Genomic DNA, 23,429 nt, shown 5'->3' with positions numbered 1-23,429 from the left:
CCAGGTAGGGGTAGACGTGGATCCCCTCTTGGCGCAGCTGCGCCGCCACCGGTGCGAGGCACTTGGTGAACACCCTGGGTGCCGACCTCAATCCGAAGGGAAGGGCTCTGAACTGGTAGTGACGCCCTTGGACCACGAACCTGAGAAACTTTCGGTGTCTCTTTAGGATGGGAATATGGAAGTAGGCATCCTCCAAATCCAAAGACGACAGGAAATCGCCCTCCTCCAGTTTACCCAGGACGTGTTGGAGGGTGACCATCCGGAACTTCTGTGCCTTGATGAATTTGTTCAGTCGTCGTAGGTCCAGGATGGGACGCCATCCTCCCGTCTTCTTCTTCACGAGGAAGTATCTTGAGTAAACTCCGGAGCCCCGAAGCCTCTTTGGGACGAGCTTGATGGCGCCCTTCTTGAGCATCGCCTTTACCTCCAAGAAAAGTTGAGGGACGTGATGTTCTTTCCTGGCCACAGGGGGGACGCGCGGGCACCTCTTTAGAAACTCGAGCGCGTGACCCTGAGCTAGGGCGTCCAGCACCCAACTGTCAGTGGAGATGGACTCCCACACGCTGACGAAGCTCGCCAGCCGGCCTCCCACCGGGGTGCTTCGGTGGGGGCCCGACCCCACGGCCGGTTCAGTCCTGCTTCGACGAGGCTTTGCCGCCTTGTCCTCCTTGGCGACGACGGCGGGGTCCGCCTGACTTGCCTCGTCCCCTGTAAGCTTCTTGTGACGACGAACGGGCCACTTGTTGGTAGGTGGAAAATCCGCCGCTGGAACCTTTGGAGGCACCCTGTTTGCCTCCACCGCTCCGAAAGGGTGGCCGCCGTTGCTGGAGAACCCCAAGAGCCCAGGCCGTCTCTGTGTCCGCCTTGATGGCTTGAAGGGAATCGTCCACTGTTTTCCCAAACAGGTTGTTTCCGTCGAACGGCATGTCCAAGACTCTGGTCTGCACGTCCTGACGGAAGTCAGTAGCCTTGAGCCATCCACGCCGCCTAAGGCACACGCCGTTGCCCAACTGGCGAAATCCAGTGTCAGCGATGTCCGTCGCAATCGTAATGGCGTGGTCTGACGCCACCTCTCCTTCCTGCAAGATCTCTAGGGCTTCCGCCCTCTTGTCGTCTGGTAGGAAGTCCAGCAGGGGGGCCAGTTTGTACCACAACTCCCTGTCGTATCGGGCTACGATAGCCAAGGCGTTGGCCGCCTTAATCGTCGTCGCTGCCGACGAGATGACTCTGCGTCCCATGGTGTCTAATTTCTTTCCCTCGCCGTCCGGCGGGGAGGTAGACGTAGAGGCCGCGCCCCCCTCCTCCCGCTTTCTTCCTGGCCGCCGCGGAGACGACCGAGTCCGGGGTCGGCTGTGCCCGAAGGCACAAGGGGGCCGCGTCCGGGACCCGGTACTTCTTCTCGTACCGATCCCTTCTAGCCGGCGTCGTGGATGGGTTCTTGAGGAGGGCGAGGCCCTCATCCCAAATATCGTCCAGTAGAGGTACAGCGAGGACCGTCTTCCTCTTGGCCTCGTGCCGTTGATAAAGGAAACCTTCCTTCTTCTCTTCGGGGCAGAGCTGGAAAAGCTCGGATGCCCTGGCGATCATGGAGTGAAATGATCCAATCTCGTCGGGCGGTGAAGCCCGGGTGGGAGGCGATGACGGGAGATCCTCGTCGTAAACCTCGTCGTCTGTACCCATCGCAGCCGTGTCAGTCCCCGTATCATCCCCACGTGTCGTGGACGGGGAGGAGGGCTGAACGGGGCGCGATGGCTGAAAAGGAGGTGGAGGATGAATCCTTCTTCTCTTAGGGGGAGTGCTCCCAGAAGGGCCTGGCTCCGGGTCCCCCGTCGGGAGCGGTTCCTCCGTTGGTGGTAACGGCAGTCTCGTCCTTATCTCCGAACATAAAGACTGTATAGCCAACAAAATGGCCGGCGAGTTGTCTTGCGGCACTGGTTGAGGGGAGTCCGACGGGAGGTCAGGAGCCCCGTCGGCACCCTCTACGTTCTCGTCGTCTCCTACGTCGGGGTCCCTCCCGACGGGCTGGTCTTCTTCCACGCCAACGCCGTGGCTTAAGACTTCGATCAGCTCTTCCTCAGAGGTTGAGGCCGAATCCACGACGACCTCCTGCCCCCCCTTTTTCGTCTCCGTCAGAGGTTTCACGGGGGTCCTGTCGATGGGCATGAAAGAGGACTCCCTCCGCGGTGGCAGGGAGACTCTGGGCCCCGAGGTCGCCACCACTGGTGTAGCCTCCACAGGCTGAGCCAGGGCCGCCGCGACTGTCTCGATAGAGGCCTTGGCCGGATGGATTAAGGCTTTCACCACCTTAGGTGCACTCACCGCCTTCTCCTTGGGGGGAGGGTCACCGCCTTGCTCCCCCTCCGATGGGGCCTTCGAGCTCGACCGGGGTCTCTCCAGGAGCTTCGCCAGGTGCTCGGCCTTCCTCTTACCCGAGCCAGAGCGTTGGCTCATGGTTGATGGCGCCGGGGAGGATGCGCCCTGCCTGGCGCCCGTAGAGCCCAACCGTTCGGCGCTCCTGGTGCCAGCGGACTCACGGTGCTTGGCCTTCTGTTGGACCCCCGTCGCCGTGGCGCCCTCAAAGGTCTTAGAAGACTGCTCGGACTTCTTCTTCTCGCCTGACGGGCTCTTTCCTTCCAGCCAGTTGGCGAGACGTTGATGGCGGTCCTTCATGGTCCGCTCCGACATATTGACGCAAAACGCACAGTCCTTCTCCACGTGCGTCTTGTCCTCATGTAGGCAGTAAAGACAAAGGGAGTGTTGGTCCTCCTTAAAGACATTCTGAAGCTGGCATCCAGGGCAGACCCTGAACAGCTTTCCGGGCGTCGAGCTTCCCTTCTCCTGGGCCATGTCCGAGACGGGCCTGAAAAACTTCTGGAGTCCTCCAAAAGCGTGGCTCGACGAAATCTTCACCCTTGAGGGGCGTAGACGAATCCGACACGGGTCCCCGTTGATCGGATGAAGAAACGGTCGAGCTTGAGGCTCTTTTGACCGAAAGAGAAATTTTTTTGAGAAAAAACGTGAAAAATAGCACTAACGCTCGAGAGCAATAGCACGAGGATCCCAACACTTGAACGTGCGGTAAAAATCTGAAGATGGCTGCCAGAGGCGGGGCTTAGGTAGAGGGCAGTCATTGGCTGTGGTCAGTATGACGCAGAGATCAGTGATTGGTTACTACTACGAAAGAGATCAGAAACGAAACTGATACTGATTTTTTCTTTACCGAGGATTTCCAGCCTGACGACGCGGAATATTCTTTATTCATGAGCATGTAAATCCATGCCAGACCCCATGCTGGAGAAGCCAAGTTCTGACTGTGTTCAAGTCCATGACATTTGTAACCAGCTTCTAAGTGTGTCACAGAATAATCTTCTGTAATGAGTTTGAGAAAATCAGAGCAAATTAGATGCATTAACACAACTTAAAAGTATTTGTATGTGCATAAGAGATTGATACTCCAGAACATATGGCAAACGTATACCAATGTCCATTATGTTTCAGGTGAGGACACAGTTCCCACCCAAGCGATGACCACAATCCGGGATCTATACCCATGAGTGTATCACTATTAATATTTAGTGTGATAGATCAATTTTTAAAAAAATATAAATGTGTTTTTTTAGAATAAATTGTGCTTCTTGCAACAGCAAGACCGTTTACCCTTGAAGAATTTCCTGTAATATTTTAAGTATATGCGAAGGAAAGAAACATGTTTGGATGTATGTGTAGAGTCCACAAGAATGTGAGAGGGAGTATGAGCAATAAAAGGATGCTTGATGTGTGTTTTATTTGTAAAAGAAACTAAAACCTTAACACAGCACTTGACACTTATTATTGTGAACGTTACACAAGTAAACAACTGCTGTTTTTTGCACTACGGTGTATAATGCACAAAGCAAACTTTTTAAATCATTTGTATAAAAATAAATTACGTATTTTTGAAACAAGACCCTATGAGCTTGATTAGTCATTTTCAACACTAGTCTAGCCAAGTTTCACCACCACTTAAGAGCAGTGTTCTACTTGTTCGGGACTGGTATCTGCCTGAAACATTTGAGGTTGGCAATTAAAGGTTTAGAAACCTAATTGAGGGGTTGCTTGGAGAGGTAGGCTTGCCTCCCTCACGCCTCTCATTTTGTAGTATCTGGCACGGCCTCTTGACCGTCAGACTTCACCTTTGATTTGGGGTTTCAGCAGAACTCATACACATTATTTGAAGTTGGTACACTATCTTCCTCACATACCCAGTATTGCTGGTGACGTGATTCTCGCACAACTCTCTACCAACTCTCCCATCAATTCTAAACAACTTCCTTGCTAAAGCAACATCGCCAATGGCGGTTGACCTGTGTAAAAGTTATGACAAATAAGTCACAGACCTGCTCCAAACAGTGTCCATCTTGGGAGGCTCTGCAGAGGCGACCACAAACATAACCAACTGGGACAAATTGACCCAATTAAAAAAGAGACTAATACAAACTGAATTGCATGGTTCCATTATGCTGGAATATTTAAGAAAAAAAGTCACACTTCCACAAGGACTTGTGGTACGGAATGAACTGAGACTTTCTTTACAACAAAAACTGTCCTGCAATGGGGCTATGTAGCAAACAAATGCAGGTGCGATTGGATAGTCTTAATTATTGACACCACAAATGAAATGACGGAAAAAAAACCCAAGTGGACCTCAAGACAGAGGAGGAAATCAAGAAGGTTGTCCCGTTGGAATTATACATTTAAAAAAATAAAAATAAAAAAAAAGTGTAGATGCCCTCCTGACCGAAATGAACAACTTCAAAAAGAGGAATCTTTGCTGTACAGTGTGAGACGCATGAATAAAGATCTTACCAACTTTACCCACGAGAAAGCATTTCGGTATACACAAGAAAACTACAACCAGGGTGATCCAAAAGGAGGATGCTCAAAACAGCTATGGGAACATGCGGAAAAAAGCGAATTTTTTTTTTTAAAAAAAACAACAAAAGATTCAGAACCACTTCCTTCAGCTCAAGTGATGGCAGCAAAAATGGAGAGGCAGGCGCCAACTAAGGTAGCTATAATCCATGTCGGCAGGGCAGGAGGAACAACTACCGCAGTGAAGAAACATCAATCTGAGTAATTAAGGCAAGAGAGGCAATGGGGACCAACATTTTTTTTAGAGAGGGGCGCCGAATCCTGGACTTGCAACCAAGCGTGACACGCAGTATGAGAGTCTTGTGGTGAATCTGTCCTCTTATAATCCAACCTTATTTATTTCTTACATTTGATACACACCCACGGGTATCACAGCGAGGTTACAGACAGCTTGTGAAATAATATTCAGTGAAAAATTGTAGCAAAGTTACAGTCAATCATAACAATATATGCATAAGACGAGTAAAGAAATAAACGGTGCAGCATACATACACTTACAATGGTAGCAGGCATTATTCGTATTGGTTAAATAACCAAGTTTTGGGTGCCTTTTTGAAGCCCATAAAGGATTCCACTTTTTTTAATTCAGAGTGGGAGGGAATTCTAATGTTTGGGTGCTCAGTATTGGAAGTCATGGCAATGTCCGACAGATCTGCAAGTAGCAATCAAATCCCTCTACAAACACACTAACATCAAGATTCGTCTAGGAGCTCGAAGGCATATTATCTTGGGCAATTGGTACTTCAGGCGCCCTTAAACAGGGCTGTCCTTGGCCCCGACCCTGTTCGGCCTGTACTTGTCTGATCTCAAAGAAGCCTGTATGTAAGCTTGTCTCTCTCAAACCAGTTTCAAATGTTCTCTATGCAGATGATATTGTTCTGTTTGAGCTCACCCCTGTTGCGCTTCAAATGAGTATTGACGCCTTCGACACATACCTTACAGCAAATTGGCTGGTGATGAATGCAGCAAAAAACGATCATGATACTGGGAGACCATTCTTGCGGGCCGAGAAGAACTCCGAAGTGGTTTGATGAGCAAAGTCTTAATAGAAGGTGACCTAATGATTTACTTGGGTGCACTAATTAATAACAGTAAAATTGATTTGCCACGCCAAAAAGGGGCTACGAGCCAAACTTACCCCTCTGATCACCCAAGGACGATTGCTGCAAAGAAAGTTTGGGAAGTTTTTGCTGATCCCCATTGGGGCTTTCTTCAAGGTAAGGTTACACCAGTGCTTACCGATGGAGCCGACTGCTTCACGCTAACCCCCTGGCACCTATGGTCTACCCTTGAGGGTTTTTTTTGGCGGAACATTCGTAGACTTCCATACTTGATCCCGGTGTCAGTGATTCGATTTGAACTGGGATTGATATCATTGCACGCAAAAGTGACTTGGAAGACTCTTTCCTTGTATAGGAAATACAAGGCTCTGGAAATTGCAAAACCTTATCAAATTTTGGAATGGGCACTAAGTGCCAGGAAATTGAGTTTCCTACTGGAATGGGAAAATAGCTGCCTCGCCCTACTAACTCACCTGGCAGTCCGGCCAAAAGATCTGTTTTTATGGAAATCTGTTCTGATGGAAATTATGGACGACTGGGTGAAAACCATCAAGGAGAAAAATCTATACAAATTGGAACATAAGATTTGGGTCTCTCCCCAAATATATGACCACATTTCCCAACCCTTGGTTCAGATCACAATATATGCGATTTAGGATGAATCTTCTTCCAACGTGCCAAATCTTGGCTCTGTACTATTGTCAAGTAAGCCAATAAGTCTGTCGCTTAGGCCATCTAGAGGGGAAGCAAGAAACTCTTAAACACTTAACTTTGTTTTGTACGGGTCTGACAGAAGCCAACCTTATACTTTCGACCGTTACTTGTAGGAATACAATCGAAGATGGCTGAAGATTTGTGGCTCACTTTCCAGTCTGTACACTCATTTCAGGGCTGCCTGATTTTGGAATGTAGGACCAATATGAAAAGGATTTGAAAGAATTTGAGCTGACGAGAAGGAAGGAGGAAGGATGTTCACGGAATTATTTTTTAACTTTTACATCATTTTCTATGGAGATCAGGTTCTTCCTAACTGTAGATGAAACAAAAGGTTTGAAATAAACTAAATGTTTAATAAAAAAAGAATAAAATTGAATCTCACATTTAGGCGTTTATGCATGTATGGTTGATACTCAACTTAGGTGTTCCACCATGTACTGTTTAGTCTCAGATTTAGGTGTCCCTCCCACTGATTGGGGTCTCAAATTTGGGCGTTTGCCCAACTGCTGAGGCGTCCCTAAATTTGGCGCTTACGCATGTACTGTTGATTCACAGTTTAGGTGTTCCAACATGTACTTTAATTCTCAGGTTTGAGCGTTTCTACCACTGCTCAGGGGTTTCGGGTCTAGGTGGTGGTTCACCATTCAACTGCTGTACCTCATGTTTTAGGCCTCTTGCCATCCAATGCTGTGTTTCAAACTTAGGCATCTCTTCCACTGCTCAATTGTCTCCGGTCTGGGTTGTTTGCCGCCATCTCTCATATTTGGGTGCACTTCCGTTTGCTGCTTGGTCCCGGACTTGGGCATTTCTACCGCTGCTGTAGTGTCTGGGTGATTCTCCACTTGCTGCTGTCCCTCAGACCGATGTATCTCTCCCACTGATCAAGCTCTTAACTCTAGGGAGTTCTCAGTTTGCAAGACCAGCCTACTGCTTTCGACATAAGAATGCAACATCAAGATTAACTCCATCCGAGTTTGTATAAATCGCACCATGTATGTGGACACATGCCGCAGGCACAGCTCCCATCCATGCACTATAGACTGCAGCTACGGCTACAACAAATCAGGTCTAGCTGCAAGTATAGACCTCTGCACTGAAACCCCCAACCTGCCTCAACACCTCTGCCATTAGTATGCAGCGACAACCTATGAAAAGTTTTGGACCAGCTGATCACACATTGAGTTTCCTGCACTAGCACTCTACCTCAACCACCAACAGCACCCAACCACGTGCCTGAACTCTGGGTTGCTTACTGGAGCCTAGCCAGCCCTCCTAAGTCCTAATCCAGGCAGAATGTGCACACACATTTTAAACTAAACTCTTAGAACTTCCCATAGCTGGACTTCCGTCCCTGAGGGCGTTCCAACAACAAAGCGCATTGAGGCCATACAAATGGGGAAATGGCACCATTTATAGGACGACTATAATACAATGGGTCTCCACCAGAGGAATCATTATCTTTATGTACAGAGAGCAAGATGCAATGGAAGCAGCAGGTTTCCAACCACATTGCTATACATATAGACGGACTGTAGATTGATCGTCCATAAAGGATTTTGTTTATGTAATCATTTTCATGTAAATGTTATCTGCATGCAGATATCCATCAACATTAAAGCACATTATCTTCTATTCTCCCATCAATTTGAGCAGCTCCAACCTTGCAGAATTGTATTTTCTTCAAATGTTTAAAAATAAATAAAAAAACATTGTTTTGAACGTTATGCCTTTTTTAATGGTGATGCATGGCGATTGATCCCATTACCACTGGAAGCCCAGATGGTGCAAACCAAACGAACAAAACATCTCTGAACAAATAGATTTAAAACTATATTAGATGGAGGGAGGTCAAACATTTTAAGACAAACTGACAAATATAGCACATACCTCAGCGATTACTTTTTGGGATAAATATGGCCGTTTCCAATATAAGATCATACACAAGACAAAAGAGACCATTCTCCAGGACAGATGCTCCATGAGATGCTTGAAGCAGAGCCCTCACCTTTGTTGTTTCCAGCAGAGAGTCGAGCATTTGGCCTGCAGGAACCTCCAGCTGCACTTTCTCTTGTTGAGCAGTCACAGCGCTTTTCCTCAATTTGCATGGGGCTTCCCACTTCATCTAGAATGATTACAATTTTGTTTTAGGGTGGTTCAGCCCAAAATATTTATTATCCATCAAACAAAAAGTTCAGTTGACGCGTGTTAAAGCAGGAATCTTGTTATGGGAAAAACAAACGAGAGAGACACCATTATGGTTTGCCGAAACAGGATACAAAATATTACAGTTATTCTCCATACTGAAATGTTATGTAAAATGGCGGCACCAGGGGATATTCTACAGACGTTTTTGGCATTCTTAAATCTGCAAAGCTTTGTTGAGATATGTGAGCTTAAGCACGAATGTAAAGTCCTGTAAAAAAAGGGTCCCGTAACACGTCAGGTCGGGAAAGTCTAAGTAAGCCCCCAACAGTCCCTTTGATGTATTAAAGAAGTCAGAGGCAGTGCCGCATGGTCGTTTACATGTGACATAAGCAGGCGTTTACTATAAATGTTATAAAACCCCAGCAAGTAACATTTTCAGAAGGGAAATACTATTTTTATTTTTTTAATTACATTTTTTTTTTAAACAGCCCATGGAGGTAATGCTTCTCTAGTTGACTTGGGCTGACAAATTCATCAACGCTCCTAAATTATGGCTTTGGATGAATGGATGGATCAATAAGCAATGTTACTCCGATGCACTGACTTGGTCAGTGCTCCTGTGTTGCGCCTTTGGACTGCATGAACCAATATTTCCAGCAACGTTCCCCTAGTTCACTTTTCTTTGTCTACACCACTGAGCTATACCCCTAAAGTGTAATTCTCTTCAGGTCTCACAAATGTTTGCCAGGCCACTGCCAACTTCTCATTGGTGCAATATTGCTTTGCTGACATCTACGGATGGTAGTGTGAACTGATTTTCAGGGGTACCCTAAGCATTTTATAGGATAGAATAATTACAAGGACTAGAATTCCCCCACACCACCTACCTTCAAGAGATGGCTGTCCTCGCACCACCCCAGCCAGGCCCCACGCACAGGGTTATGCCCCCACCTGCAGATTGCACACATCCAACACCACAGGCTGACCAACGCCCTACCCCTCACCCCCCTCACCCCACACACACACACACACACACACACACACACACACACCTCGTAGAATACTGAAATTCACCTTGAATGAAGTTGATAAACATTTCCAAGTCCCGGATCTGCGTTTTCAACTGATCCACCAGCTGCTCCTTCACTCTGGCTGGATTCACAATCTGCGCGATGGCTGCGTCCACTCTGTGGCGCAACTCCTCTGGGGAGAGGGACCCAATATCCTCATTGAGATTCAGATCAAGTTTCTTAATTAACTCATCTATAATCACCTGAGGAAAAAAAAACAGATAACAAGCTTAATCGAAATGATCAATGCAGTGTGTTCATGTAACCGTGCGCCCTCCTTATTGCGGGACAATTACAATTGTTCTGGGGCCTCTTTCTATAGGCTTTATGTCTAGCAGATAATGATTGGCTAAGAGAATTAGAAAAGATTCCAGCAAACATTTTAACATGCAAAGAGCCATTTCAAATTACTATGTCTAATGGATTGTGCTTCAAAACCTCCCAGAAACACCCAACATAGTAACAATTGTCGCCGGAGGAAAATAAAGAATTCTTTCACTATACTACTACGCAGGAGTTACTTCGACACATTAGTCTTATCTTTGTCGATTTCAGTCACACAATTGTCTCCTCCTACCCCTGATCCCTCTGCTCTGTCCACTTCTGGCTTTGCTTCCTACTTCACATCTGGGACTGATGTGCTAGGTTTCTTCAATGCTCTTCCCCAGTCAGTCCATAAATGCAACTCTTCTGGATCATCCACTGTTTGGCCTCATTTAACATCAGAATCTGAGATCACTGTATTTCCATCATCTTGCCCATCCCTCTGATCCCCCTTCCGCGTGTCTTCATTCCAAGGGCTTATTCTTGGATTAGAAAACGATCGACAAGTAAAACAAAAGCTGCATCAAAGTGCTGGGACTCAAGAATCCAGAATGCACGATATAGCGTCACAGTAACTCCAGCAGAACTACTACATAAAAGGGGAAGGAAGGGTGTCCGGCACAACCACAGAATAAACACCTTCTGACCAAAGCAGGACCATCCGGGTGGTTCGCCCACTAAGACGTCCTCGTGCAGTTTGCTGCCAATCCATCAGAGGACAGGAAAGCTCGCAGATAGCTGTGAACCTGCATTCAGAGAGCTAAATTCAAGATGGCGACGCACACAGAAAGCACCTTCCAAGCCTTGCTGTCCCATCCATTAACTCAGCAAGTAAAATTAACCAATGCAGGAATTGGATTAATAACCCAACAAGAGTAATTAAGCCTCCCCAACCACCTGACATATCCCACAAAGAGATTCAAATAAGCTGGGGGGTATAATTGAGAAAAGGGAATAGTTTAACTAACTATTTCTCCAGCGTTGGTATCTTTCATGGATTCACATGCTATGAATATTTCCCCATCAGGCTGGGCAACCTCGGTAACTTTAGCTTAGCGTTTTCCTATGGAAAAGTTCACTTTAGTGTCCTATCAACGTTCTTTTTGATTGCCACAGACCACACCAATAGGACGTCGGCTATAAATAGCCCCGTCCCCGTGGCTTCCCTTCAGATTTTAACCTCCAAAACAGAGGAAACCCTCAGCAAGGTTTGCCTGCAGCGGCGGCCGGTGGGCGCATGCAAATCCATGAAAGATTCAAACGCTGGAGTAATGGAGTTACAGGTAAGAAACTACACCCTTCTCCAGCATTGGATCTTTCATGGATTCACATGCTATGAATAGATTATATAGCAGTGTGACAATTTGGAGGTGCACGACAGGCAAACCACATCCCATGCCCGAACATGAAAATGAACCCAACAAACGACATGTATCCCAAGGCAGGACAACAAACAGTAAGGCAAACAAAAAAAAACCAGACCATCCCCAGAAGCTGCAGGCCTACCTTACTGAAACAGGCGTTGGAGGACTGCACGTCCCACCTGCACATCTTCCACATGTTGCTGCCCGGACAGTAGTACCTGGTGAAGGTAAGCGGCACCACCCAGGAAGCCACCTGGCGAATGTCCACGAGTGGTATACCAGACCATAGCGCCGCCGCTGACGCTGTGGCCCGTGTAGAATGGGCCTTAGGAGTGCCCTTCAAAGGCTTGCCAGCTTTCGCGAGACAAAAGGAAATTGTAGAAGAGAACTAACGGGCAAGTCCCTGCTTGGAAATAGATAGTGCCCGGTTGGAGGGGCCAAATGCCACAAACGGCTGCTTCGATCTCTAGGAACCCCCCTCCCCATCTCACCGCCCCCCCCCCCCCGTGTACGGTTCAGATAAAACTTCAATGCCCTCTTGACGTCCAGAGAATGTAGGGCTTTTTCTGCCGGCATGGTCGCATTAGCAAAGAACGAGGGTAAGGCAATGGAACCAAGTTTGTGAAATGCCAACAGCACTTTCGGGATAAAATGCAGGTTAGTAGCTAGGAGAGCCTTGTCCCTCAAACCTCAGATTTGGTGGGTCAATGATCAGTGCCTGCAATTCTGACACCCTCCTGGCCGACGCGGTTGCAACCAGAAATTAGACTTTCCACAAGAGGAACTTCAAGGAAGCAGTCGACATGGGTTCAAGCGGTGGTTTCATCAAGGCAGAGAGAACCACATTGATGCTCCACACTGGTACAAACCTCTTCACCGGGGGAAATGTCTGAAACGGTCCTTTTAGAAAATGTTTGACCAACCGATCACTAAATAGGAGTAGCATGGCGACGCCTCATGAACCTGGAAATCAACAGCCTAATGCACCTTGATCAAGGACAATGCCAGGCCCCCTTACGTAAGGTGTAACAAGTATGGAAGGATCTGGGCCGGAGAGACGTCCAACGGCCGCACTTCTGGGTGCCCCTCACACCAGGCACAGAACCTTGTCCATTTAGGACCATACGATACATTGGTAGAAGGGGCCCTGGCCGCCTCCAGGATCAGACGACACTCCTGTGAGATACCTAGATGACCGAACTCGGCGTGGTCAGGAGCCACGCAGCCAGGCTGAGAGATGCCGGATCGCGATGCCACACTATGCCTTAGTCTTGCGACAGGAGATCTCTGTCCACTCTTAGATGAAACGGTTCTTCCACAGCTAGATTAAAGAGATCAGAGAACCACGTCTGCCAGGGCCAGAATGGGGCTACCAATATCACTCTGCACGGGTACTTGCGCACCCACTGGATCATCTCCGAATCAGTGGAAACGCATATGCGAAGAGGCCAGTCCACGGGAACGAGAATGCATCCCCCATTGACTCTGGATGAGCAACTCTGCTGGCAAACCCCAGACACTGCTTGTTTTCCTGTGTGGCGAAAAAGTCCAGCGGGGGAGACCCCCATTTTTGGAATCTTGCAACCTGCACCTTCTTCATTCACCACTTGTGCAGCCGACTGGCGTCTCTGCTGAGCGCGTCTGCCTGAACATTCTGCACCCCCGGCAAATGGAAAGCTACAATATGGATCCCCTGAGCCAGGGACCAATGCCAGAACTCCTGAGCCTGCTTTGACAGGATCTGGGAATGTGTGCCTCCCCGCTTCCTCAAATAGAACATTGTGGTGGTATTGTCCGTCACACGTACCACTGCCCCATGAATGCGAGGCAGATACTGTAGAGCCCAGTGCACCGCTCTCGACTCCAGCACGTTGATATGCAACAATGCCTACTGCCAAGACCATAGGCCCCTTACCTGTGACTCGTCGAGGTGCGCTCCCCACCCCACCTGGGAAGCATCTGCCACATTCGTGAACTGAAACTCCGGTTCCAGCAGGGGCATGCCCCAAACGGCATGGTCTGTGCAAGTCCACCATCGAAGAGCTTCCACCAGCTCCCGGGCCACAACCCTAGACTCTGCGACCACCTGTCTGCAAGGAATTCCTGCAATGGTCTCATGAACAGACAGCAATTTGGAATGAGCGGAATGCATGACGCCATGGCTCCAAACAGCGACATGTAACTTCGAACAAAGACCACTGTACCATGGCCCCACTCGCCTGCCTTGGACCACAATCTCTCCACTCTTCGCTGGAAGGTTTCACCAAATTGTCCTGGGTACGAAACAGCCACGAGAAACACAAAATCCCTGGATGGCGAGAGATAGGATTTCTCGAAGTTGACGGCGAATCCCAGCCGTTGCAACGGGCCCAAGGTCGCCATGAGAGACTCCATCTGTTCCGGCGATAGACCCCTTACCAACCAATTGTCCAGGTAGGGTTACACATAATGGCCTTCCCTGCGGAGGAAGGCAGCCACCGGAGCCAGGCACTTTGTGAACGTCCTGTGAGACGACTTCAGGCCAAACGGAAGGACACCGAACTGGTAATGATCCTCCCAGAATACAAAACAAAGGAACTTGCAGTGATTTTGCCTCATCGGGATGTGAAAGTAGGCGTCTTCCAGATCGAACGACGCCAGGAACACCCCCGGTTGCACCGAGCGGATGACATCCTGAAGTGTGAGCATCTTGAACTTCAGGCGTTGCAGACTCTTGTTTAGTTGCCAAAGATCTAGACTAGGCCTCCACTTGCCATTGGGCTTTTTTTTTTCCATGACAAAATACTGGGAGTACACCCCATGGCCCCATTCCGAGACCGGAACTGGTTCTATTGCTCCTTTCGCTAGCATGAGTATCGCCTCCTGCCGCAAGACTGGGAGATGCAGCTGCGCCACATACATGGGCGGAATGGGGACCGGAGGACGCCGAAACGCCAACAAGTGGCCAAGACTTACTGTATCCAGCACCCAGCGGTCTGAAGTGATAAGTTGCCACTTGTCGACGTTGTTGCGCCACCCTGCCCCCAGCAGAAGGCCCATATGGCAGTCGTTGGTGAGACTTCCGACTGCCTCCCTTTAGCAGCCGAGGCGTGTGCACCTTTCTTACGCTGTGCTTGAAAGTCTCTGCTCTTTTGAGCTGACTGAAACGAGTGCCTGTAGCCTTGAGACAAATAGCTGGGACGTCTGTAACCTCCATCTTGGGAGGCGGCAAACTGGCCATTACCAGAGGCTCCACGAAAGGCCCGAAACAGACGAAAAGAACAGCCACCCTGCAGGGCATCCAAAGATTTGGCCGTCTCAGTGTCCTATTTCATGCCCTTCAGGGCCTCGTCCGATCTTTTCTCCCGAACAAACGTTCACCCTCACAGGCCATATCCACGACTTTATGCTTGACTTCTGGGAGGAAATCTGTGCACCTCAGCCAAGCCTGCCACCAGAGCACCACGCCATTACTGATTTGTTTAAAGCCAGACTCTGCCAGGTCCACAGCAATGTTGATGCTGTGGTTAGAGGCCGCCTCCCCCTCCCGAACCAACAGCATTGCCTCCTTGCGGTGTTGCTCCAGGAGATGTTCAAGTAGCGGGGCAAGCCGGTGCCACATCTCCGCATCATGCCTGGCCATAAAAGCCAAGGAATTTGCTGTTTTCACTGTGGTAGCCCACACAGTCAGGACCGTCTCCCCAAACGCTTCCCGCTTCCTGGCTTCACTGTCGGGGGAGTAACACTCGTGTTGGCTTCTGGCCTTGCGGCTAGCCGCCGCCGAAACCACAGATTTGGGCACGGGCTGCGACACAAGACATTTGGGGGTCGATTTGGGAGCCTTGAATTTCTTTTGTAGACGTCCCTTCACCGCAGGTTCAGAAAAAGGGTGGCGCATCGTGCGCAGACCCTCCTGCCACACGAGGTCCAGAATCTGAACCGAGAAAACCACCCTCCATCGCTTTCCCATATGGTCGAAGAGACAGCAGTCCTTTCGTTCTTCCTCAGGAGCCACATCATCCGTTGGAGACGGTTGAGCCAGGCTACTAGGCGTTCCACCTCTGGATCCGGATCCCATATCGTCCCTCGTAAGTGATGAAGACATCGACAGGGTATCACGCGGAGCACTCTCCTGATCCGAATCAGGCAACTCCCTTCTGCAGGATGACTTCGGGGACGGTCCAACGCAACCGGCAACGGCAATGGTAACTGCACCAGAGGAGACTTCCTAGGGGCCTCACCAGACACACAACCACCGGAGCCACTGAGGCAGGTGGAAGCCTCGCATCCGTTGGCCCAACAACGATTGAAGAGTGTTCAAAACTTGTAAAGACAGCAGGGACTGTGGATTCAATAATGGGTAAGGGGGGCGGCCCAGCCCCAACCCCACTCGACGTAGACGGGAATACACCTTGAAGACCCAGAGCTGACGGATCGAAAAACTGCTCCTGTTCCTCCTCCTCCATTCCCAAGGAAACAGAATACCCTGCTGGTTCCTGTTGCAGAATGTCTACAGGAAGCATGGACCCAAGGCCGGCAGAATGCTACGCGTTCCCCCTCCCCCCCGCCCCCCGACAGAATGTCTACAGGAAGCATGGGTCCAAAGCCGGCAGATTGCCACATCCCCTCCACCCCGTCGGCAACAAGCCTTCCGAATCCATCTGCGCCGACAACAGTGGGCCACTGTCGTGGACAGGGCCAACGACACCACCGTCGATGGAAGAGCAGATTGGACCACCACTGTCAATGAGGGAACATCCGTCGACGACACTCTAGTCGTTGGAACGGAGGCCTCCGCGAGCTTAGATTTCTCCGGTGAAGCAGACTTTTTGGAAGAAGAGCCGGAGCAGTGCTTCGAGGAGTCCCGGCTGGACGAGGATCTATGATGGTCCTTAGACGATTGCTTCGAGGAGGAAGCCTCACTTGGCTTCACCTGTCCCCTGTCCGACGCCGCCATCGACTTCTCGGGCCTACCACCAGACACCTTTAACTTGTCCGGCTGATCCGACTTTGAAAGCGAGGAGCCAGTCGCCCCCTTTGAGTGATGTGACCTGGATGTAGAGGACTCGTTAGCTCTCCCCACCTCAGACGTTGGCAACTCTGTGTTGCTTAGCAGGGGGTTCCGCCGACGCCACTCGACGGTGCCCAGAGGCCTTCCGCGCCTTCATTGAATACTGGCTCCCCCGGGCCGAACCCCCCTCCGAAGCCAGATAAGTGCCTTCATTCAGCCAACAGATAAGCCGGCGGTTGCGGTCCTTCAAAGTCTTCTGCGAAAACCCTTAGCATATCTCGCAGGTATCCGCCGAATGATGGGGGCATAGACAGACAGTCCGTATGACTACCCCCTTCAAAAACCTTCTTTAGGCCGCAGGTAGCACAAGGCCTAAACAGCGATTTCTTCTGGGCAACAGACGACATAGTGGCCAGATACGAAAAAGCACGTGCAAAACACGAAGAGAAACACGAGGTGATCCCAACAATTTGGAGGCGGTTGAAATCTGCAGGGAAGCCATTTATAGCAGACGTCCTATTGGTGTAGTCTGTGGCACCCAAAAAGAACGTTGATAGGACACTAAAGTGTCGATGTTTTCCAGAGGAAAACACGAAGCTAAAGTTACCGAGGTTTCCCAGCCTGACGACAGGGAAATAGTCAAAGCATGTGAATCCATGAACGATCCAATGCTGGAGAATGTGGAGCACTCCTCACCAACTCCAGGAGGACAAAAGGGCTAGGGAAAGAGTATTCAGGGAGATAATCCCTGTGCATGCGGATGTGAAAACCACTGCTCCCTTTGATTAGGGAGAACAGTCCAAAAGAGGATATCAAGAGAGCCAGACAGTCTGGAGAGTGACCACAGTGTTGAGATCGACAGACCACTGCTTTGATGAAGGCAGCTCAATGCTGAAAGTCTGGTGAGAGTTCCTTGGAACTGCCAAGACTTGGATGGCCCAGGAAGGAGGCCATACCTGGATCTACACTCCCACACCTCTCAGATCCCTGGGGGAATTAGCAAGCTGAGACCGGAGGTTTACCAGCAGCAATCAGAGGAGAGGGAACAGGGCGACAATATAGACTACCTTACAATGGCCCAGAAAGGGGGAGGGGAGAAATAACTATTCAAGTGGCTGTGAAACTGAGGAAGACTTGTGAAAGACCAGGTTGAAGATGGATCTTTAGAAACCTTGCAAAAGTAGAGGCACAGGGGGGACTGGCTTCAAATCCTTGCGAATGCTGAGGTCCTGGAGGGAACGGTTGAGAAACTGTGGGAAGGCCCATGGCTTAAGGAGACATCTGTTGTGAATTGTGGAGGATTGGAAGAAGGACGCAAATGTTGTGAAGACATTTGTATCATATAGTTTAAAGACCAATAAGGCCTACCTTTCCCGATGTTTATATGGTGTTCCCTACCTATTCTACTAAGGTGCTCGTCAGTCAGAGAGAATGTCCAAAAACAAGTCCATCCGCTGTCCAAATCTAACCTATCTGACACAAACATTAGAATAACTAAGGCCAGAAGAAGGACTCCCTTCTCTTGGGTGCTGTGTTTCTTCACATGTTTTTTTAAAAATTATATTATTCTACTCAATAGAACATAAGTAAATAGTCTCTGCTTATCCTTTGGATTAAGTTCTGCAGTTCTTTTCGGGGACTGGTAGCTTCCTTGTCCTCTTTCTTAGAGATGATCCTTGTTCTGCTCAAATTCTTTTTTATCTCTTGTAGGACTCCAGATACCCTTGTATATGGCCTTCTATAACATTTTGGCTGCACAACTCCCGAATATTAGCTCACCTCTTCCATGTAGGATATTTATTTTCCTGACCTCAAGGGTCTGGACCCCCCCCAAAAAGTATCTTTGGTTTCAGTTCTCTCTTATGTCCGGATGTGGGTTGACTTTTCCCTTTCCCCAAGGCAATACAACTCCATTTCTTTCCCACTCAGTCATCAGTGCATTTCTCCTTCTCATTAATATAGTTTGGATTCATCTGTTTATTTCCAACTCTTTTTCCTCATTAGTACTGGGTTAATTTCCGTTTAACTTCCACCAAGTCCCTTTTAACTTTCCAGTATTCCGGTTCCCCGTTTTACATTCCGTCTTCAGGGGCAACGCTGCCGGTGCCTTTAGGACTTTGGACTCTCTCGGCTTCTTGGTGACTCCGCAGTTTGCTTTTCACAACTCTCGCTTTGTAGATAGAACTGTTGCCGGGACTCACTTCAGGAGTTGCTTCCTCCCACTGGTAGTGTCGACGTTGTGCAGGCTGGCTGCCCACCACGATTGCTGTGTGGTAATGCCACCACTGAACTCTTGGTTTCAACTTGTTTGGATTTCCCTAGTTCTCGCACACCATTCTCAGCGTTTCTCAGGCTGGGCTGGGGCAGCTCTGGATTACATGGGCTCAGCGTTCTGTGACAGCTCCGCCTCCATCTGCTCTGTTACTTACAGGGGGTGGGCTTTCCCTGGTATTATCGACTTTCTGGCCTCCCTCAGCTTTCCGCCTCCTCTTGCTGGTTCTTTGGCTTGTCATCCCTTTTCAGCATCCTCTGCACAATCCATTGGAAACACTGCTTCAAAGGGATATCCTCAGTTTCTTGTTGGTGATACTATAGTTTCACTATCTTCATGAAACATAAGGTTCTGGTGTACTAGGCAAGTCCATGCAGGCTCTCCGGTGGTGGTGGTGGTGGTGGTGGGGGGGGGGGGGGGGGTGGATTGCCTCAATTCATCATACAATTCAAGCAACCACAATTAATGAAGTCAGTGAACCCAGAGAGCCTGTGGGGGTCCGGATGCAACCTACCAATACCAGACCCTGGAGCGGGCCAAGAATAACTGGAAATGCATTCCAAAAGGTGAAAGCAGAAAGGTCCAAGGTGAAGCTCAGACTGCAAGTAAATCCCGAAGCAGCATTCCCAGGAATCACCATTTCCTTTTTGCATTAGTGTAGCTATGGTCTTTAAGAATCGGTTATTGACACTTGTGTTGGTACAAGTTGGATAATGTATGCTATTAGTATAGGTTAGCCTGGGGGGTGGGTGGGGGTTAGGATAGAAAGACTATGTTGTGTATCATTCTATTGACCATTTCGTTTGGACATTCATGTCTCTGGAAGGGGGGCAAGGACTCAAGTTTAGGACAGTTTTTGAACTTTTTTCTGAACCTCAAGGTATAGAAGACCTTAAGAAACCCCCTCTTTGGTTCAACCCACCCATGACATTGTTTCTTTAGAAGATCCCTTATACGCCCTAGGGAAACCCTTTTCAGTACCGAGAGACATCTGCACAACCCTTTCTTGCTAATAGGGAGTAAATAAAGTGCGGTTTTGTTACACCCATACTAAGCATGTAAAGCGTGGCATTGCTCGTCCTACAACAATTAGTACTGGAACTACTACTAGCACAAAAGTGGAGATTGTGCTAGCCATAAGGCTCGTGCAAATCCTTTTTTGTGCTACTAGAAACACCAGCTTAATTCTGGTTGTGCTAGTAATACGATCAGTAATTCTGAATTGCCTGAAAAGTAATTACAAATGCAAACATCAACCCTGGTATACAACAGGTTTGTACATGACATGTACAGAAAGGTCATGTGATGAGTCATAATGCGAGGAACAGCCATAGGCCATGATGCTTCCTGAAATACATGTTCTGCCAGGTCATGACATTACATTCTGTGAGGTGGGCATCATGGAAGGAGACACAGACAACAGATTCAAAGTTGAACAATCTTTTATTAAAGAAAAGGTCAGGATGGAGTAAGGCCTAACTTGCCCTATTCTAAGGTGGGATTTCCCTACCTAAATAAACTACGGAACATCAGTGTCAGAAAGTTCAATGTAAAAGTCGGTCTGTGTCGAAATCCTATACTTACAAAACAGTGTGATGGGGCATTAATCATAACGCAAATACATTTCCAAACAAGGTTCTGGGCTACTTGCAGCTCTAGCTTAGTCAGCTTACTTTCCCAAATGTTAGTTAATCGCAAAGGTCAGTTTCCCCTCCTTTGAGCATGAAACGAAATACAGTTCTATAAAAGGTCAGGATACCCTTATCCAAGATAAACACATTTCCAAGATCACGCAGTTCCAGGGCACCAAAGCTTAGGGTTCCCTTCCACAAGCTTAATGCCAATATCAAAAGAAAGTAGCTTGAAGCCCCCATCTTGAAGCTGAACTTGTATAATTTAGGGTTCCGTTCCGGCCAAATCCACCACCCCCCCCCCCGCCCAAGTCTGATGTTTATCAATATTTGGTTTCCAGTTTCACTTCAGCAAGCTTCCTTGTTAACATAGAAGTTGATCTAGTCAAGGCGCAGGTTTAGACCACACGGTCCACCCATTACAGGTCACACAACCAGGAACTTTCAGGTTTCTTTCAAAGTTCAAGATTTGATTCAAACAGTTCCTTAAAGTGCAGCTTCATAACTTTACCACCTTTGTTTCTTTCCTTCAGTTTACTATAGGTGTTGCTTTCATGCAGTACAATATCTCTTTGTTTCTGTATTCCAATAAAAGTCTGCTTATTTATTGCACTCAAGGCAGTATTCAAGCATGGTGGCTTTTGTTCAGTTCATTCAGTCTGGTATTCACCATAGGTTCCTTTCATTTATTTAAACGGATGGTCTAGTAAAACATTTTATTTAAAAAATAGATAGGCAACATAAAAAAAAAATACTAGCATTCTCTGTTTTAAAACTTCCTATGTAAATTTTGAGCTATTCAAGCTCAAAATTCGCAAAAGCAAGCACATGGGCGCATCCATTTTTTGAAATGGAGGCCCTCCTGTGCTGGCTTTTGCGGCACTAATGAAGGTAAAGCCAGCCAGCTGTAATAAACAAAAGCTACCGCTGGGTGGCTTTCCCTTCATTAGTGCTGTAGGCGGAGGACAGGGACCGGAGACCAGAGCAGGAAAGCTGCAGCTGAATCTCGGTAAGTGCTATTTATTTTATTTTTTTAAATAAACACTAGCTGCGTTTTTTTTTCTAAGTGTTCGGGGCTGGAGGAGCCCGGAAAACTTAGAAATAAAACCGCAGCTTTAAAAACGTTGTATTTATGTTTGCGGTCGCTTTTGAAGCGACCGCAAACATAAATATGTTATTGTGTTGGAAAACACGGCTCGGAGGAGCCTGAGAAACTTGGAAAGAAAAACCGCAGCGTTTTCCAACACAACCGCGTGTGTTTCTGCCTGCTGTGGCTATCACTTTGGGTCTCCGGTGCTCCCAGGGGAGCACCGGAGACCCAAAGTGAAAGCCACAGCAGGCAGAAACACAACGCGGTTATGTTTACATGCCGCGTAGTGTTTCTACCTACAGCTGATTTCCCATTTGGGGCTCTCGGGGGCTCCCCATGGGGAGCCCGAGAGACCCAAATGGGAAATGCTAAATGCTGCGTTGTCTGCCTAAATCTGCTTTCCCGTTTGGGGCTCTCGGGCTCCCCGTGGGGAGCCCGAGAGCCCCAAACGGGAAAGCAGATTCAGGCAGAAACAACGCGGTTGTTTTCCGCAATGCCGCGTTGTTTCTGCCTGACTCTGCTTTCCCAATTGGGGCTCTCGGGCTCCGTGGGGAGCCCGAGAGCCCCAAATGGGAAAGCAGATTCAGGCAGAAACAACGCGGTTGTGTTGGAAAACGCTGCGGTTTTTCTTTCCGAGTTTCTCAGGCTCCTCCGAGCCTGAGGACCCTGAGAAACTTGGAAAGAAAACCGCAGCGTTTTCCAACACAATAACGTTGTATTTATGTTTGCGTCGCTTCAAAAGCGACCGCAAACATAAATACAACGTTTTTAAAGCTGCGGTTTTATTTCTAAGTTTTCCGGGCTCCTCCAGCCCGGAACACTTAGAAAAAAACCCGCAGCTAGTGCTTATTTAAAAAAAAAAAAAAAAAAGCACTTACCGAGATTCAGCTGCAGCTTTCCTGCTCTGGTCTCCGGTCCCCGTCCACTGCCTACCGCACTAATGAAGGGAAAGCCACCCAGCGGTAGCCTTTGTTTACTACAGCTGGCTGGCTTTTCCTTCATTAGTGCCGCAAAAGCAAAAGCCAGCACAGGAGGGCCTCCATTTCACAAAATGGATGCGCCCATGTGCTTGCTTTTGCGAATTTTGAGCTTGAATAGCTCAAAATTTTACATAGGAAGTTTTAAAACTGAGAATGCTAGTATTTTATTTTTATCTTGCCCATCTATTTTTTAAATAACATTTTTTACTAGACCATCCCTTTAATTCAATAAGATATTCATTAGAAGCAACGTAGTGGGCTCATTCCATACGTTAAGTTTTTCCACTTGTTTCATTCAGTTCGATATTCAATATAAGCAATGTTGTTAGTTTCATTCAATGCAGTATGTTACTTTTTCTTATTTCATTCAGTTCTGTACTTATAAGTAACCTGATTTGTTTCATTCAGTGCGCTAAATTATTTTCTTTTCTTTCATTCAGTTCGGCATTCAATATAAGCAATGTTTGCTTCATTCAATTGACCGTTACTGCTTGTTCGGTCCCCTTCGAGCGCCCTGGGCATTTTAAGTTTCCCAAACACCCAGTAGCAGTGGCTCTTTCTCCCTTTCATCTTCCGAGGGACAGCCAAATAGCCGGGCACTCCACTTCACACTCGCCAGCTGTTATGCAGAGCTTCACCTTCTTGCAGCACCTGCTACCCGCCTACCCAGTTTTGGCACCTCCGATGAGCGTTCACCATGCAACAGGATTCCCAGGACGACTTGTGGCGTACTGGTATCTCTGCTGCTCTTCCTGCAAGACTTCCCCCTCTGGTCCTTCTGCTCTCCAGATTTCCCCAGTCTGTATGACTGCTGCTGATGACTCCACATTTTAGGCACCTGTGCTTGTCTAACAGGTTGCAGGTGCGAATCAAG

General features: G+C 48.3%; 1 protein-coding gene across 1 annotated transcript in view; it reads right to left on the bottom strand.

Annotated features, from left to right (window-relative positions):
* The window catches only part of RUNDC1 (RUN domain containing 1), a 185,025-nt gene that overhangs the window by 51,392 nt on the left and 110,204 nt on the right, over window positions 1-23,429 (bottom strand). The window contains exons 3-4 of the mRNA XM_069634187.1: window positions 9,909-10,107; window positions 8,695-8,811 (exon numbers count right to left, since the gene is read on the bottom strand). Of these exons, the coding sequence (XP_069490288.1) occupies window positions 8,695-8,811; window positions 9,909-10,107 (316 nt within the window). The remainder of the gene's footprint in view (window positions 1-8,694; window positions 8,812-9,908; window positions 10,108-23,429) is intronic.

Source organism: Ambystoma mexicanum, chromosome 13 (genome assembly GCF_040938575.1).
Source record: "Ambystoma mexicanum isolate Mex_15411 chromosome 13, UKY_AmexF1_1, whole genome shotgun sequence".
NCBI classification, from domain to species: domain Eukaryota; kingdom Metazoa; phylum Chordata; class Amphibia; order Caudata; family Ambystomatidae; genus Ambystoma; species Ambystoma mexicanum.
The sequence above is the reverse complement of the archived record's forward strand: the minus strand, read 5'-3'. Positions and strand labels throughout refer to the sequence as shown.